General features: G+C 37.3%; 1 protein-coding gene across 7 annotated transcripts in view; it reads right to left on the reverse strand.

Annotated features, from left to right (window-relative positions):
* Window positions 1–227: 227 nt before the first annotated feature.
* The window catches only part of ZNF280D (zinc finger protein 280D), a 51,130-nt gene continuing 31,864 nt past the window's right edge, over window positions 228–19,493 (reverse strand). For 6 of the 7 annotated variants that reach the window (XM_032194563.1, XM_032194558.1, XM_032194562.1 and 3 more), the window contains 2 exons: window positions 19,442–19,478; window positions 228–2,079 (listed from right to left, as the gene is read on the reverse strand). In XM_032194563.1, the coding sequence (XP_032050454.1) occupies window positions 1,443–2,079; window positions 19,442–19,478 (674 nt within the window). In that variant the 3' untranslated portion in view covers window positions 228–1,442. Of the gene's footprint in view, window positions 2,080–16,630; window positions 16,729–19,441; window positions 19,479–19,493 lie in introns of all 7 variants that reach the window. The other variant, XR_004253737.1, reaches the window with a different exon arrangement.

The following is a 19,493-nucleotide window of genomic DNA, read 5'->3' on the forward strand; positions in this document are numbered from 1 at the left end:
GACAGAGCAGACTTCAGTAGCATGCTGATGGCCCAGAAAAATATCTTTATATAATCTGGAAAAGTTGGCGCATCTAACCACAATATACGGCTACAAAAATATGCTTATGCATAGGCACTTGCTTATTTCAAAAATTTACTTAAGTGTCAAATTCACAATTTTGAAATGAAATAATTTCTGGAATCTGCTAATAAATCTTTTTTTTTTTTTTTTTTTTTTTTTTTTTAAAAAGGTGGGAAGACTATGCCCAAAGTTTCAAGCTGAGCAATAAAATTATTCACAAAGACAAAATTTTGTTGCAAATATTTACTCAAAAAGTAATAATTTACAGCAGTGCTTTAACAGCTGTTCAAAACATTTAACATTCATTAGAAATAAGACTAAGTCAAAAGCACATTCTGAATATTTCAAATGGAGCAATGAAGTCCTAAGAGCAAGCTACTGTTAGTCAGTTGCATTCCTATACCTAGCTGCTAGCTATAAAGAAAAAAAAAAAAAAACAACCCAAAACCAGCAGCTATCTTTCTGTACATAACAAACTACAAAAGTCCTGAAATCAAACTGTACACTCCTATGCTCTCGTGTCCTTTTTGTAACAGTTAGCAAGTAGCAGCTGCAAAATGGCAGAACGTATGCCAGCTGGTATTTCCAGTTTGGGGTTCTCCTTCTTTCTGCTTAAAACAATTTTTACATTAAACCATACTTTGGTTTGACTTACAGACCATTCCTATGGGTCTACTACTAAGAATATTTAAAACAATGGTAAAAGCCTAACAGCTACAGTACTTTCAGCAGTATGTCCTACTTTATACAATTATGCTCGGTATTTCTGCACAGCCTGCACATTGAAAACCCCACAAATATATATATTTTGTCATAATATTTCCACTTTCACTGAAAGTTTATTAAGGTAAGCTTACAGTCTGGCAGGATTACACCTGTACAGAGGTGCATAGATTCATATAATTCTGTTTACATGCTTTTACAGACAGGAATGTGACACCAAATCCAAAGGTTTACGTTTACCCAATTTATCAGTAGACCAACAACCATTGCTACAAGTGTGCTCCACTTCAGCATCAGAACTGAATTCATACTGAATCCCACCGTTTCACTTAAGGATTTTTAAAAATCTTGTCTTGACTAGCAAATCACTTTATGTGAGATTAAAAAAATAGAATTTATTCCTCCTTTCAAATGTTGGTTTATTAAGATATACCACACAGAAGAGACAGGCAGACAAATTGAAATGTGTTATCTTTCATAAACTTAGTTAAATCAGTTGTACATACATGTACATGCTACCTTCATATGCAAAGTTTCCCTGCTGTGCCTCTTTCTCGCTCTCAAAAAACCCTACAAGCAACCATGAGCACACTTGTCAGGAATGGTCCATGGTGTTCCTACCATTAGTTATAATAAACAATAAAATGAACACAATTTCAGCTTGTTTCATTTTCGTCTGTCTTGTTTACAGTTGTTTCCATTCTGCTGGGACTGCTTTCTTTAGAAGTCTCGTCTGTTCGTTCAGAGGGTCGTTCAGCTTTCTTTGATGAAGGTGCAACATTACCTTTCTGAAGAATTTCAGTCGCTTCATGCTCTAGCACCTCTGATGGAGTCAAAGGCTCCAAATGAATACTGCCTTGTTCACTAATGTCTGAACTAACGGATTCAGGTTCATTTCTTTTTCTCAAGAACTGCTCAAAACTAACATCTTCGCCCAACGTTAGTTTTAAGTCCTTTGCGTTCATTGCTGAAAGTGTAGTTTCATCCAAGTTTTGTACTTTAGTCTGGTCAGTCAAGACACCATCATCTGAACTTTGGCAAGTTTTCAACTCGCTTTCGCCATGAATACATTTTTGTTCTTTGTCTACTAATTGTTTGTTACTATCTGAATCACAACATGCTCCTTTCTCATGCAAAGAATTCTTGGAGCTATTGTCATGGAGTTCCAAATCGGGAACATTTTTTGTATCTGAGAATGATGAGTTGTCTTCATTCTTTTCAACCGATGCAACTTTTTTAGCTTGATTTCTATTGCATTCTTTTGTTTCCTCTGAAGACTCATGCTCTTGTTTGCTGAAAAAACAAAACATGTTATTTTTATAACAGCTAAAATAAAGCAACACATGGCTGTGCTCTGCAAAGTGACACTTTGCAGATTTTGGTATTGCAGATTTCCTATTTGGTATTTCCATAGCAAGATGGGCTGAATTTAACAAGTGCATTTTTCTTAACCATTTACAAACTCAGCCTTAGGACTCTTCAATTCTTGCATTTCATCTCCAGAAATGAAAGTTGTTCCCCTTCTATGATGTAGAACTTTTCAAAATACACCATTAAGTTCCCCTTTGATGCAGATGTCGATACAGCTATTTGGGAATTTCTGTTGATGATGTACAAATAAAAGAAGCCAGTTCGGACCTTTATATTGCCAAATTAACTCTGCAGTACTAATGGCAGTCAGGAGAAAAAGGAATAGTTGGAAATCAACATTAATTTAAATCTAAAATTTAGTGGAGCAGCTAGAAATTTGAGAATTCATTGAAAAAGTAAATCTGTGAGGACCATTTTTCAGAGTAAAACTGCATGTTGATTAAAAATAGGAAGGAACAGTACTGACATACAAGTAAGAATGAGAATCTTATTATACAATAAGATCTAAAACACAGTGTATGAACTTTTATACAAAGTAGCTGCAGTTTAAGTCTCGTATTATCTTAATAAAGCCACATGCAGTCCTTTAAGGTTATTAGGGAGGGGGGAGAATAAAATTCTCCAAAGAGACTGAACCGTGTATTTCAGATGCCACCTCTACCCATAAAAGAAAGCATCTAGTCACATGCTATACACAATTTGCTTATGTGTTTATATTATAAGAGCCAAAATCCTAAATTCTACTCTGATATTTCTTTTTATTTGTTACAGGAACCACTGGCTTCTCTCATTATTTTAATGAGGAGCTCTATTTTTGCTGTGAAGATTTAAGTTTGGTAAAAACATCATTCTAAACCCATTCAATTTTTTTTTTCTGAATGAGAAGTAGTTCTAATTACCTTAAATAGTGATGTTGATAGACAAAAAAACACAAACAAACAAAAAAGAGAAGGATTGGAGGGGAGATGAAAGAATGAGTTTGATTTCAGATATAAATTCTACATAGGAAGTGAAATTAGGAGCAAGTACATCTCCCAGTTTAACTTTTGAATCTGAAACTTGAAAATAGCCTCTGAGCAGTGACACGCAGATAAGAGATGCAACAGATAGTATCATCAAGTATCTTATTAATCAAAAAATAATTCGTACTTTATTTCTTCACGTAGTTTTAAACATGATTTGAAGTCACTTCTGACTAAACCCACCTTTAACACTGGATGAGCAACAGACAGTTCAAAGACTTTTACAAGGAATAACCAACTACCTGTTATTAAGTTTTTGCAATGTATTTTCACACTGAGAAGTCTAACCATGTTTTCCTACTGATGTAGGAAGTTGAAACAATTCATGTGGTTCACCTAGATGCCAGGTGATGCTGAGCTGCACAGAAAATGGTTAGTCTGGTCCAGGTGCTACATACTGCAAACATCCATAAGTCTGTTTTCAAGCTTTACTGTCACTTAAGGAGGGTAATTCGGAAATATTCTATTTCCTACTTAGAATTTATAACACGGGAATATTTTGAGCAGGGATAGGAGACTACAGAAATACTGTTGAACTGTGAAATCTCATTGGCCACAAAATAATAATTTTCACCGTTTCACCAGTTTTTCTTCATAATAAGGAACTAACTCAAGGGACAGGTCAACCTTTATTAAATTACAATTTGCAATTACAGATTTGCTACCACTGCCAGACAAAGGTGTGTTTTTTTCTTTTCATTTATTGTACTAAAACAATAAACAACAATTGCCAATAGACTTTCATAGCCAAATTCTTGTCCTCCCTCCCAAACTCCTAGAAAAAGTGGAAAAAGCGTAATATTTGAGAGAAAACACAAGCCTAGGTTCTAGCACAGGCATCACCACTCAGAACCACATAACATCCATGGCTAACATAATTAGCCTTACTTCACCTGTTCCTAATTACTGTACCTATTCCAGCAAAACACTTAGCTATACAGAGCCTTAATTAAATTCTAGTAAATATTTAGAAACGCATTCATATGAAAATCCAGTCAACTGTTTATGGGAGTGTATGTAGCTCATATACATGAGCTACTTTAGCTACTACTTTTCAGCGAGCAGCCTGAGGGCAAGGAGTAGTTGCAGAGTTAATTAAGCACAATATTATGCTTTACCTGGCCAGTTTTGAACACAGGTATGAAAAAAAAAAAAAAAAAAGGTTTTAAATAAAGGGATGACTAATACCTCATCAGCACACACAACAGTGCTTCCACACTGTGAATCCTATATGGCTTACATGTATGTACACACACGTTTCACACTGAGAAATTCCTCAGAAGGACAAACCTCCCTTAACGTCTGAAGGGAACCCATCACAAACTCCCTCACCTTCTAGTAATCAACCCCCAGCTTTGACCAAACCAAGTCTTCTCACTACAACTCATTTTTGGTGAAGCATGGGAGGTGGGGGGATGGGGAGGAAGAAAAATCTTTATATATTTATTTCTCATGCAGAAAAAAAGCCGTCTCTTACCAATAAAACACAGTATAAAAACCAATTGAACAAATTTTTGCACAGCAATAACCATCACGGAAACAAATATCCAGAAAAGAGTGATATTTTACTGCTAGACACATCAGTAAGCTCATTTAGATTGACCAGTTCTTCAACTAAATGATTTACCTCTGCTGAGAACTGCTGATGAATAAGCAAAACTCAGCAGCTGTGACGCACTAAAACCCGCAATAAAAAAAAAATTATATGGGATTTCAAGAGAACATTCTGTTAGTAGCTGAAAAAGAACAGCTTTCTAACTAATATTTGAATGAAATGCTCTACTGTACCTGCAAACACTGGTTACAGTGTAAGAACACTAGAATTTCAGAAATCAAGAATACCTGGAAAATGTGAGAACTGTATATAGAAACTATACACAGTATATAGAAACAAGAATTTCAGTGATTAGAATACAAAATTTGACTGTTCTTTAATAAATCAGTGAATTGAAGTTTCTAAAGCATTACATCAACCATGGCTAGAGAGTATCAATTCTGGGCCATACTAAGGAATTAGCTGGTATATGCCTGTATGAAGCATGGCTTTAGAATAAGACTAGTGGGGACTAGTGGAAGAGACAGCTTTAAGAACAAGAGATGAACCTACTAAGTGAAAACGCACACACATACCAAGCTAGAGATGGCTAGAAATGAAGAGGATTTTTTTTCTTTTTTTCTCATTGTATAGAAAATATAAGATCTGGGGGTCAAGTGAGGCTGAGGGAAGTTCAGCTCTGCATGTGTGTGTGTTTTGTTTTGAAATCCTACTAAGCTTGAAGTTTTTTGCTGCAATTTGCTATGCATATTCACTTCTTATTATTTAGATTATTAGTATTTTTTTATATTAAGCTTTTAAAACATTCAGGAAAAAATATTGCAATAAAGAAAATCATACAACTTCAGAACAGCAGTATGAAGTGACACACATCTGCATACATGGTAGTTGCATGCAGACCCTCAGTGTGTGGGCTGTACTTAGAGGTAACAAAATCAGTACCGTGGTTGCATTCACATTAACATGTTGGTATGAAACAACAGCATGGTTTTGAGGCAAATTCCTTGACTGCTCCCACATACCGGCTTGGTTTACAGAACTGCTCTGGTGTATGGAAGGTGAGGAAACTGAATTGGAAGCTCTGATCCATGAGAGCACCAACCATGCTCCAGCTCCTAGTGGAGTCCTCAAGAACCCACCCAAGAGCGGCTGTTTCACACAGCTCTGAAGTATGTGCACAGCACGGGCATTCTGTCCCGGGAACACAAGACTGGTCCTTCAAACCACAAATAATGCCTTCAGACCACAAGGCAAAGATGTAGGTTTCTCAGAACCAACTGCTTTGATCTACTCATCTGCTCCTACAAGACTGATTACTTGTTAATACCAACATAGCTATGTTGGCTTAAAAATTGAAAAAAAGTGTTTGAGGACTGAACACCTCTGGCACTAGAGCTACAATACTCTAGATGTCTGTGTAGAGGTCATAAAAATCAACAAACGTATCAAATGAATAGTTTTAGCAGGAAACACAGAACAGGTTTATAAATTAAAGTGACTTTTATCTACCTAAACACAAGGATAGGAGAATGTAGCACATAATATTCAATTAGAATTACAACGACTGTTGACCGATCTGTAAATTAAAGATGAAGTTATGTTCTAATACCTGAACCTTTTTATAGCCTCAATTCTTCAGTATGCATTTTAAATGAAAGTAAAATTTCAAATGATTTGCCTCACTGCATGAGACTATAACAAAGAAAAAAAAAACACAACCCTTTCTAAAAAGAGAAGTAACCTACAGAGACTCTGAAAGCAGACAGTTTTCCTTTTTATTTTTAAAGCACTCTAAGTGCACCTATAAAAAATAACCGTAGTTGTGTTTTGACTATGCTTTTCAAGGTTAAATTTGCATCAACAACTGTGAAAGACTACTAATTGGCAGAAGAGATTTCAGGCCACAGGACCTGAAGTAGTAATTTAGATTGATTACATGATGTATAAGTCTGCCCGCACTGCATGCCCAAAGTAATGTATTAGATCTCAGTTATTTTCCCAGACTAACGTTAAAAATCCACAATTTCAATTATTTTACATAGATCGGTAATTGGTACAGTTACCCAACAAATTAAAGTTAATAATTTTGTTGAGTGTGCTTTCTACAAATGACATGGGTCATGACACTGAATGAATCCCCATGAACTAACATGTTGGGCTGTATGCTAAAATTGCTTCCAGTTTTCCTGGAGATACTGTTAATTCATACACAGTACTACACAAAATGCTTCTTTTAACACTTGATACAATTTATGTCTTGTTTTATGAATTTTGACTAATTTGCAGTTTAAGCATTACTAAGAACACATTTTGACATTTAGAACCTAAATTCTAAATGCCTTGTTGAGTAAATACATTATGACCGCTGTTCAAAAATCTTTATTGCAGAAAATATACATTATGAAAATATCATTTAAAATACTTCCACCCAATTACCTGAGAAATAACACAGCATGTGTTATTTTGTGTACTTGAATTTCAAGATGTAGCTGATCATTATATTTACCTTTTAAATGTTGGTGTTTCTGTTTTTCCTTCAGATAAACTAGGTCTTGAATTTTTCTGTAATAATTAATGATACTTCTTTTATTTTACATCCGTGACCAATTGATTACAATAAAGTTGTAGAAACAAATTTACACCAACCTTCTCATACATCTCCTAGGTAGTAGAGATTGAGCATGGATCATAACAAAGTTGTTTGCAAACAGTCTTCCAAGTTAAAAAAAAAACAAACAAAAAAAAACATAAAAAAGCATAGCAGAACTTTAAAGCAACTCTTGTAGCCTTTCTTCATGTACATCATTTCAATTACACCTTACTGAATAAGATCTGGAGAGTTAAGTCCTAACAGTGCTTTATTTGGTGGTTAAAAAAACAAAAACAAACAAACAAACAAACAAACCCACTAAATTTGTGTTGCTAAAAAGCCAAGGGAAAAGCAAGAAAGAGAAAGTTGAGGTTAGTATATTTTTATAAGCTTTAGGCAGTGTTTTACCCTACAGATGCTGATACACTGATTTTAAAAGGAAGATTCTTATCAAAACTCTTATAATGGAAGAGACATTTGAGTCTAATGTAAGTTACTGAATGAAATACTTTCTCAGCTCTGAACAACATGAACAAAGTTGTGTTGTTGCTTTTTTAAACTAATTTTTAAAATGACAGAAGGTAAAAGTGACTGAAGACTGCCACTGAGAAAAGGTCAAAGCAGTTTTATAGAAACTTCAATACAACAGGGCATTCTGCTCATATTCTCTTACTCTCATTACAGAAAAAAATACTTAAGTGACAAAATTAAGTTGTTAATTTTTTTGGTCTAACTTTTTAACTATTAAGTGAATTCTGGTTTTACAATAAGAGGTTCCTATATGTAAACTCTTATATATTTAAAAAATGCATAATTAGTTTTATATATTATTAGTATACTTCTCCCCACAGAGATGGTGTATTTTATTTCAATGAAGACAAATTATTCAGCTAATATTTTGAAGTTGTATGTTAAACTTAATCTTATTCTGTCTTCCAAAATACCCTTTACAATACTTCTATCATATTTTGTTACATTCCTGTCCTACAAAACTCATACGATCCATAATAAGAAACACTTTTCAACTTCAAATTATTGTACTCTCTGTGCCCTTCCCTACATCTTGGAGATTATTGATCTGTATTCCTCTAGCTGGCCTACCACAGAACCTCCTTCTCTGCACATCATCCTCCTCTGCTCTGCCCAAGAAACTCTGAAGAAAGGAAGATTTCTTGGCTTAACTCTCTGAATTTTATACACTATATTCTAAACAACCCGAATCATCAATTTATATTTTTGGTTCTTCAGCACCCTGCTTGTTCTTTGACCTCCTGCTACCTATTCCCACAGGCCAGGGTGCACACTGCACTTCCGCTGACTCCACATGACAGAGGAAAAAATGATGACCATAGTTAATGCAGTTACTGGCAGATCCTGACGGGGTTGGTGAATAAAATGTCAAGCACCAGCATGCAACAAAACAGCAAGCACTCCATGGGATCTTGGAAAAAAATAACCAGAAGATCCCCAGTGAAAGGCAGCTCACCTTTCTGAGAGGTCCTGGTTCAGACTTCATGTCCAACCTGAGATCTAACAGCAAAGTGCCTGTTTTGTCTGTATTCTCCACCTTCTCCAACCAGGACTATGGTGGTTTTCCATGCCTTTTTTTCATCCTTTTTTATTGTATTTTTTAATGCAAACCAAAATTATGGACCATAATTTTGTGGAGGAAGAAATACAGATTTCATAAATACGTGGTCCCCATTGAGCCTGCAGGAAATGCATTCCAAACATTGTATGTGATGCAAAAGTATGAAAGATGGAAAGTAAAGGCAAAACACATCTAAAGTGGTAATGGAATCTGTGGACAGAAACGATGCTACTATTTGTGTTTCAGAATTCTTTTGCTTAACAGCACTGAATAAAGATGGACAGGCTTATCACACTGCTACATAATCTTGGCTTCGGATACAAAACTCTGATACAAACCTTTTCCACTTTAGAGAATAAGCAAGCGACATTAGAAGTGCAATCTTTACTAGGTCTGAGGACTTCTCTCTCTCTCTAACTGGATGGAATATCCATAACAAATTGCCCTTTTAGAAAGCCAACAGAAAAGACAACTTGTTACACAAGAAAATTCTGTAAAATCTAAATCCAAAGATGATGTTTTTGCAAAAAGTTGTGTATATACTGTGAGATCATTTAGCTTTATGTTAGGCAGAAAGCATGAGGAAATTTGTACACATGCCTAGAAGGAAAGTAATTCAGGCCTAAAGAGGCATTTCCAGAGATTTTCCTCTTTAAAGAAATGCAAAAAGTCAAAAAGTCACAGTTCAGAATCAACATTTACACATTTCTCAGGTTATATTTCAGGTCAGTTTCTGGGTTCACTGAAGATACATACATAAGACAACTAAGCCATTCCTTCACTGGAATCTGGCGTACAAATCAACCGAATTGGACTGACTAAAATTTTGAAATTGTTGTGTGGCAGACATAATAAAGACATCCCTCCACCACTGCGATACCTTTTTGTGCTAAAACACAGAAAGCTAGCTCTTTGCACTACGTATATCTTCAGAACTCCGTGAAGTAGTAGTGTATGTATAGTTAAAATAGAATTGCCTGGCGTCTTCAAACTAGTTACAAAGTTCAGAGATATTGTTTAGACTGTGTGGAGAAAAGAATAGACATTACCTCCAACTTAGCTTCTCTCTCTAGAATGCAGATTTCATTCTTTAACCTAGTGGATAATGAATTAAGATTCAACGTCTTCAATAGTGTCTGGTTAAAACACAGATAAAACGGATGAAGATGCTTACAGTATGAAAGCAACTTGGTAACCTGAAATCAGTTTATGAAGCTTATACTTCTTTTTGAGCTTAAATGTACTTCAGAGCTCCACAAGAGTGTTTCAAGATTTCAATATGTATTATTATTGGTTATACAAAAATTATGAGATAAATTTGTTTCACGTAACCTGCTCCAGTTGTATCACCTCATGAACATCAGCAGTCTTAAGAAAGTTACTGGTACTTCTATGGCAGAACTCCTTCCCATAAAGGCCTTTTAAACAAGAACTGAAGATTTAAGATCTGAAGTGATAAATTTGTTGAAACGTACTCTTTAAGAAGTGTATAAAGCTACATTCTAAGCAAGATTATTTATTTATTAAACATCTACCACAACCCAAATACCCAGAACAAAGTTGTAGTTTACTTACAGGGCAACTGTAAAACATTGCAACTGACCTCCAACTGCAACTTGGAGGAGATGCTTCCTTCAAAATACCTTCACGGGTACAGTCCATATATTAGATGAGCTATTAATTATTTAAATCTATTGACTTCTAAAACCACATTAATTAAACTTATCACAACATCACTAAAATTGATTTTCTGTGTTTATATAAGTAAATGCTACTGCAGAGATAGCAAGATGTGTGTCTCCTACAAAACCTTGTTAAGTCATCACTTCTAGTATAAAATCTAACCTTTCAAATGTTTCCTACAAAAAAACCTGAACAATCCCCTCAAAACTGGCAATGCCTGTATCATCTTTGTTATTGCTGCATTAAAGACAAACACTCTGCTGCAGTATGGTGCTGCCTCTGTTATATTTAAATACTGTTATAAATCATAACTTAAATTATTCATGACCTCACTGAGTGTTAATGGCTGTGTGCAAAGTACAATATGCCTGACAGAAGAAACACCTTTATCAACTCAAATTTTATGAAAAACGTATACTAATATTAGGTACCACATCTATTTTGCTACATTAATCCAAGAAAAAGCAGTGCTAAAAGCAGACCCTTTAAAGAATTTAACACACACTTTCAGCACACCATGTACGCCTTAGATTAACATTAAAGGTCTAGCAGGTAGGCAACTACTTGGATTGTGGTATAAACAACTATTTACATTGTAATTTGCAATAAACCATTGCAAAAATAACTAGGAAAAAAGTCTGTTTTACAATAACTCCTATTTTAGCACTGTAACAATGTTCATCTAATTATCAGTAAGAACAATGATCAGGGTAAATCAAGTAACACATTTATTGGGTCAGAGACTTGAAATGCTCTGAATCATGACCATCAATACTGGTAAAAGATGGTGCAACACCAGATATTTAACTTGGCTTTACTGCTTTAATGATTTCTGTGCAAGAATTTAAACAAGTAGGTTGGAAACTGTAATTTGTCTAAAAACAAACACTATTCACTTCTGAAAAGGAAGAACAATTTATATGCAAAGAAATCAGACACCACAGGACATGCTGTGCATAGAATAACAGAACAGCTTGGGTTGGAAGGGACTTTAAAAGCCATTTAGTTCCAACCCCCTGCTATGGACAGGGATGCTACCCACTAAAGCAAGTTGCCCAAGGCCTCGTCCAACCTGGTCTTGAACACCTGCAGGGATGGGCTTCCACATCTTTGCTGGGCAAGAGAAGTATTTGTTCTTGTTGTATGAGAAGATTAAGTTTTGCCACCACAATAAACAGGTATGAACTGAATCCAATAACCACACACTGTTGTAAATATATTTTTAAAAATAGTTTACATGATCAAATTATGATAGATTTCTGTGGCTATCTTTCTATAGCTTAGAAAACAGATTTAAACTGGATAGTTTACACTGCTTTTAAAGTGAACAAAGTTTATAGCATTTTGTGACAATTACGTCTTTTTTAATATGGTTCACCTTGGATTACTGATATTCTCAACCTTACTTCTGTTTAGGAATAGGTTTTAGAATTTAATTCCTTCTAATTTGTAATTAACAAGTTTCCTAAGTGGATACTGAACCACAGAAGACTAACATCCTGCGATGTCCCTAACACTTTTACAAAAAATCTTAAATGTTTGGGGCCTAACAGTTTGGTTTCTGAAGAGTTCCGTCTCCCGTAGTTCTCAAAAAGCAACAAAGGCAATGTCCTTTCTCATGTATCTGGAGCTGCCATACTTCTGGGAAGAACTTTATGAAAGTAAAACAAAGTCTCTGTCCATCTATATAAGCTTTGGAAAAGTGGGCAGGCCACTAAGGAGGACTTTAAAGAAGTAGCGAGGCTGTGCAGGGACAAAATTAGGAAGGCCAAAGCTCATCTGGAGCTCAATCTGGCTACTGCCGTTAAAGATAACAAAAAACGTTTCTATAAATACATCAACACAAAAAGGAGGACTAAGGAGAATCTCCATCCTTTACTGGATGCGGGGGGAAACTTAGTTACAAGAGATGAGGAAAAGGCGGAGGTGCTCAATGCCTTCTTTGCCTCAGTCTTTAGCGGCAATACCGGATGTTCTCTGGATACCCAGTACCCTGAGCTGGTGGAAGGGGATGGGGAGCAGGATGTGGCCCTCATTATCCATGAAGAACTGGTTGGTGACCTACTACGGCACTTAGATGTGCACAAGTCGATGGGGCCAGATGGGATCCACCCAAGGGTACTGAGGGAACTGGCAGAGGAGCTGGCCAAGCCACTGTCCATCATTTATCAACAGTCCTGGCTATCGGGGGAGGTCCCAATCGATTGGCGGCTAGCAAACGTGACGCCCATCTACAAGAAGGGCCGGAGGGCAGACCCAGGAAACTACAGGCCTGTCAGTTTGACCTCAGTGCCAGGAAAGCTCATGGAGCAGATCCTCCTGAGAGTCATCATGCAGCACTTGAAGGGGAAGCAGGCGATCAGGCCCAGTCAGCATGGGTTTATGAAAGGCAGGTCATGCCTGACGAACCTGATCTCCTTCTATGACAGAGTGACGCGCTGGGTGGATGAGGGAAAGGCTGTGGATGTGGTCTACCTTGACTTCAGCAAGGCTTTTGACACCGTCTCCCACAGCATTCTCCTCAAGAAACTGGCTGCTCTTGGCTTGGACTGGCGCACGCTTCGTTGGGTTAGAAACTGGCTGGATAGCCGGGCCCAAAGAGTCGTGGTGAATGGAGCCAAGTCCAGTTGGAGGCCAGTCACTAGTGGCGTCCCCCAGGGCTCGGTGCTGGGGCCGGTCCTCTTTAATATCTTCATCGATGATCTGGACGAGGGCATCGAGTGCACCCTCAGTAAGTTCGCAGATGACACCAAGTTAGGTGCGTGTGTCGATCTGCTTGAGGGTAGGAAAGCTCTGCAGGAGGATCTGGATAGGCTGGACCGATGGGCTGAGGTCAACTGCATGAAGTTTAACAAGGCCAAGTGCCGGGTCCTGCACCTGGGGCGCAATAACCCCAAGCAGAGCTACAGGCTGGGAGAGGAATGGTTGGAAAGCTGCCAGGCAGAGAAGGACCTGGGAGTGATGGTGGACAGTCGGCTGAATATGAGCCAGCAGTGTGCTCAGGTGGCCAAGAAGGCCAACGGCATCCTGGCTTGCATAAGAAACAGTGTGACCAGCAGGGCTAGGGAGGTGATCGTCCCCCTGTACTCAGCTCTGGTGAGGCCGCACCTCGAGTACTGTGTTCAGTTTTGGGCCCCTCGCTACAAGAAGGACATCGAGGTGCTTGAGCGGGTGCAGAGAAGGGCGACGAAGCTGGTGAGGGGCCTGGAGAACAAGTCCTACGAGGAGCGGCTGAGGGAGCTGGGCTTGTTCAGCCTGGAGAAGAGGAGGCTCAGGGGCGACCTTATCGCTCTTTTTAGGTACCTCAAGGGAGGCTGTAGCGAGGTGGGGGTTGGCCTGTTCTCCCACGTGCCTGGTGACAGGACGAGGGGGAATGGGCTAAAGTTGAGCCAGGGGAGTTTTAGGCTAGATGTTAGGAAGAACTTCTTCACTGAAAGGGTTGTGAGGCATTGGAACAGGCTGCCCAGGGAAGTGGTGGAGTCACCATCCTTGGAAGTCTTCAAAAGACGTTTAGATGTAGAGCTTAGGGATATGGTTTAGTGGAGGGCTGTTAGCGTTAGGTTGGAGGTTGGACTCGATGACCTTGAGGTCTCTTCCAACCTAGAAAATTCTGTGATTCTGTGATCTGTGGTAAATACAGCCTGTTGGTCCACAATTTTGAGCAATTTTGAAACCTCTCTAAAACTCCCCAAATATTATCGTACATTGAAATAAACTTTAATTTAAGAACAATGAGAAGTGACTCCTGATTATCAATCCCTCAAATAAAAATTCCCCCAAGACGTTAACAGCTGACGACTAAATTTCAGCTTGACTGAGATAGTTAAGAGGAAGTAATGGCCACAAAACTAAAGAGGTTCAGGCTTTGACTATAGAATAAAAGACAGGTAATTAAGAACATTCCTTTAGATGCTTTAAATCTGAAGTCAGGTTGATCTGAAACTTTGTTTGATATGCAAGGAATCAGCTTGGGCTAATGGAACAAATTTAGAGTCATTGAAAAAAGCAGACTGTAAGATACATAATCCAAACATAGCTAAGGGTATTGTCATTATTTCTGAAATTCATGTAGTCTCATAGCTTTGCCTGCCTTCACATAATAAAATGTATCTATATTTGTGCACATACAGAGCTCAAATCATGAACCACTGTCTTCCCAGTGATCTGTCATGTTTTCCTACAGTCACATAGTTGTTCCCACAGCTCTTTTGGGTAAGCAGCACTGAAAAAACAGCTTGAATCGTTCACCAAACACACCCTTCCTGTCCATCCCTAACCAAAACGAACTTTTCCTAGGAAATCAGTAGTCCCAGCTGGAGCTAACAACTTTGTGTTATCTAAGTGGCTCATGGTACCTTCCAGCCACCCAGCTCAACTATACACAAGGATTATAAACATAAATTGCTTGTGAAAACAATATACATAAATGTCAAAACAGAGTACCAATCTTCCGTAATTTGCAGGAAATTCTTAGAGAACATTTCTGAAAGCCACAAAAATCTGCAGTCATACTCCTGTTTTGGTTGCTGACAAAAACCTGAATGAAAGTGTGATATCACAGATTTAACTTCCTCTGAGTTACAACAGCATGTTCACAATGAAATAATGATCCCACTACGCTTTTTTGAATGCTATTGTGACAAAACAGAAACAAGTCCTGCAAGAAAAACTTGTGCTATGTAACTGATGGTTGAAATTGAACAACAGCATGCAAGACAGAACATACCTTCTGTCAGAATAAAAAGAAAAAGCAGCAAAAAGAACAAGACTTAGGAGTACTAATTGACTGCGTGGATGTTTAATCACAACGTATGCATAAAAGACAAACTGATGATGAGATCTTTGCTGTTACTAGCAATAACACAGTGGCTGCAGAAGCTCACTATCTCCCAAACTGTTGTTGTTTCTATATGAAAAGTGAAGAGGACAAAAATATCAGTCAAAACAGATTAATCTCATGGAGTTCGATTATGCGGAAAAAGAAAGTGCTGCAAATCAAGACCAACTTGCATTCATTAGAAATCTCTTACAACTAGGAGGTAGTAACAATGACTGATGCCAGAGTAAGATTATCTGCTAAGTTCCCTGGAAGCCACTAAATGAGAAATTCAACCAAGAAAAAAGTTCGCTGTAAGCACAAGGTTAAATTTGTAGGAATGCTAGATGTTCATCATGACAAAATGAAAGCTCATCATATATTCAGACAACTTGTTGATGGATAAACTTGCCACAGATTATCTACAACTACAGATGAAGTCAGAAGCAGTGAAATCAAAATCAGCAGATGTCTTAGCAGCTTGAGTAGAGCATCCTTGAAGATGAGAGATGATACCAAAAGAACAAGGTGTGAATGAACTGTGGCTGCTCCACCCTCAATAAATATATCTGCTTCCATCACATGCTTTCCTCCGATACCATTTAGGAGCAAAAAGAAGTTTAGCCACTAGAGTAAAGCTAATAAATTCCTTTGGCCAAGATTCAGTTTATGCAGTTATGTGTGATAGAAAGCATATTTACTACTGTATATGGCAAAGTCATTGGCAGACAAAATGCAACTTATTTGAATATTAAACAGATCAGGACTTGCATGTTTTAGTGAATACCCAAAGAGAATGACAAATCCCTTTACTTTAAAAATCTAGGATCAAGTTCAGAACAAAATGGGCTTTGGTGCTAGCAGGTATACATCCTCATTTATACACTACTCTAGCTTGGGATGTTACTGACAGACTTGAGGAGACAATGAGCAGCAAAGAAACACTACATCACATAAAGGAAACCACTGCTAAGCCTCTCTTCCAAGGAGTATTGCCCCCCAAAGCTGTAAGTTAATGCTGCAAAGCAGAGTAACAACACAGAAGAGCCTTTGCCAGACTACAGTACTGGGAGAAAAGACCAGACCTGCTGCCTAAAAGACATTAAAAAAAAAAAAAAGGAAAAAAAAAAAAAGAAAAAGAAAAAGAAAAATACCACAGCTTCAATGCATGAAGAAAAAAGAAAAGGTCTGGCCAGATGCTTGTTCGCTTACATACCAAAATAATCCCAAGCTCGACTGGGTTCAATTTGATGCTCCACAATGATGTATCAGTGAGCCAAGGCAGTATAGGATACCTGCTCACTTTCAACTCCCCTGCAACAAAAATGTCTACTGTCAGTTCATTTAAAAATATGTTAATGTTGCGCAAAGCAGAGAGTTGAGAAAAGAAAGAAGAGTGCTCGCACAGTTATTACGCCTTATTCCCTCAGCACAAGGTAGATCACTAAACAACAAAACAACTTATGTAGAGTAACAACTTAAAAAGAAAATCCTGCTGGAACATCTCCAGCTAGGTTATCTGTACTACTAATGACAGGACTCTGGTCCAAAGACAGGTGTCATCAACACTAAACAGAGCTTGTAGAACATGTTTAGTCATTAGCAATAGAGATGAGTTTTACAACACATACTGATAGTCTCATATGTCACAGAAGATATCAAGGTCTGAAAGATGCAAGAGAAGATCCAAAAGCTTCCAAGAATGTACTATGTGTGTTATTGTGTCCAATGATGGTTATTCTGCAGAGTCCCACAAACAAGTTATACCTCATCACAGTATAGGTCAAGGAATGGGAAGAAACATTCGTAGATCACTGAGAAAATACACGGCAAACGTTATGAGTACTGTTTACAGGTTCCTCTTCCGAAGCTAAATGCAGAGCACCACAAACATTTATTTGTGTTTACTCTGTACTGCAAATAATGAATACAAAAATCTGCTACAGAGATATGCTCATGCTTTTAGGTTCAGCAATGATACATTCTTGTCCAAAATATCAGACTTATATAGAAAAGGACAAGATTTCCTGAGATTAACGTCTATCAACATGTCAGTTTTAAAAACCACAGATATCACCTCATGTACAACCATTAACTAATCTTACAGCAACATCAGAGCTCTCAAAAAAGCCAGCTATCTGCATCTACCCTAATCTAACACACTAACAGCTTGCAGAAACAAACCTGTACATGTTTTCAACTCTACTTCAATCTCTTCCTTTGGTGCTCACCCACCTGTTTCTGCCTAATATTATATAAATATACTTCACATATTTAACATCCTTAAAATATTTTCAGACACTTCAACTGTATTTTTAAGAGAGTAAGGTTCTTGTGCAGTACTGACAGCTTGCCACAGATGTACCCCTTTCCCCACCGTTCAATACACCTAGAATCTTTCCTTACACGTAGTCCAGCATACATTAATTCCAAATACCTATTAACAGCTCCACGTAGAAAAAACTAAGGTTGGATCACAGCTCAACACTTCTTATTTTTCCTGCGTTTGACTTTCACCAAAATCCAAACTGTTTAAGAACACAAGCCACCCCGGATTAATCAGGGGATTATAGCTCACCCTCTTAAATGACTCTTCCCAGTGTTTTGCCCGATTTCAATAAGCAGTGCTCCAAAATCAGAAGTTTCATTTTCTTCTTAAATGGCTTTTTGGAACGGTTTCCTAAATTAACTTCCTTCTCCTGTCCATTCCTCCCAGAACATCTATTCTTTTAAATAATGTCTATTATTCATTCCATCAGAACATCATTTTTATTCAATTACAGCACGTTAAGCAGTTACTACTAGAGATTTGAAGTTCGCAGCATAGATTTTGCTCCACTATTATTCGTAACTGAAGAAAATATTTCTATGCTTGGATCAGATGAGAGAGTTTTCCTGTATCTCCTCTTACTGGCCACTTTATGGAAAATAAGAAAGAAAATATTTAATGTACTGGTATGAAATCATAGAATGGTTTGGTTTGGAAGAGACCTAAAGGGTCATCTAGTACTCTAGTACCTCCCTGTCACGGGCAGGGACATCTTTCCTTAGATCAGATATAACTTACTGGGGATATTTACACTACTCACTGAAGGTTGATTTATGCTCAAGAGGCATAAGAAATTCTCTTTGTTGGTAAAGTCCTCATGCATGAGAATCTCTAATCCCCTTAGAGAGAGCCTACTATAGGCTATATGGAGTCAATGACACCTTGTTGTTAAATCTGGGTTAAACTGTTTTCTTTCACCTTTAAAGTTTCTTTCTTTGTAGTCTAATCAACATCTTTATTCCTGCATTTAGAAAGAGTTTAGAGAGAACTCCTGTTTGTTTCAGCTGACACACCTCTGAACTTTCCATTATGGCAAAAACAGTTTCACAAGATACATTGTAAATCCTCAGGTACTGTCCCAGTATAACCAAGGAAGGGCTTAGCATGCCTGATCCTTCTAAGGTTAAAAAAATCCCAAACCCGACAAACACAAGCTCCACAATACTGCAGGTTCTTTTCCAAATCCTTAAAAAATTGAAAGCCAAAATCACCATATTAATTTTTCTTTGCAAATCATTAAAAATTAATGAGACAGCATATCTTTTATCATTTAATCATTATATCATTTAGAAAATAATTTCTAAATAATTTATCCTACTTCCACAAAGGCCACAACTTTCTTTTTTTAATATTTATAACAATATTATGTGAAGAACAAACACTTATTTAATATAGTTAGCAATAAAAGTAAGTTGAATTTACAGTCCCACTAGGCCTAGACTCAGAAGTCAGGATTGAGAAGTACTAATACTGCAAGAACTGTTTATTTTTCATGAGTTCACTAATCACTATTTCCCCATTCTTGCAATTCTGGATGTGTTCAAGAGCAAAAATCATTAAGTAAAAGCATGGGCCTCCCGTACATTTTCTATTCTAATGAATTCAGAAGAAACCCAAGTTCAAAGTGCAAATTTTGGCCATCTGTCACTGAATTAATAGGAAAAAAAAAGAAACATTGAGTGGTAAAACAAAACTTACTCAGATACTTGTTCAGCAGTTGGCAAATCTACAGAAACTGAAAATAAAAATG

The sequence above is a fragment of the Aythya fuligula genome, chromosome 11, assembly GCF_009819795.1.
Source record: "Aythya fuligula isolate bAytFul2 chromosome 11, bAytFul2.pri, whole genome shotgun sequence".
Taxonomy (NCBI): domain Eukaryota; kingdom Metazoa; phylum Chordata; class Aves; order Anseriformes; family Anatidae; genus Aythya; species Aythya fuligula.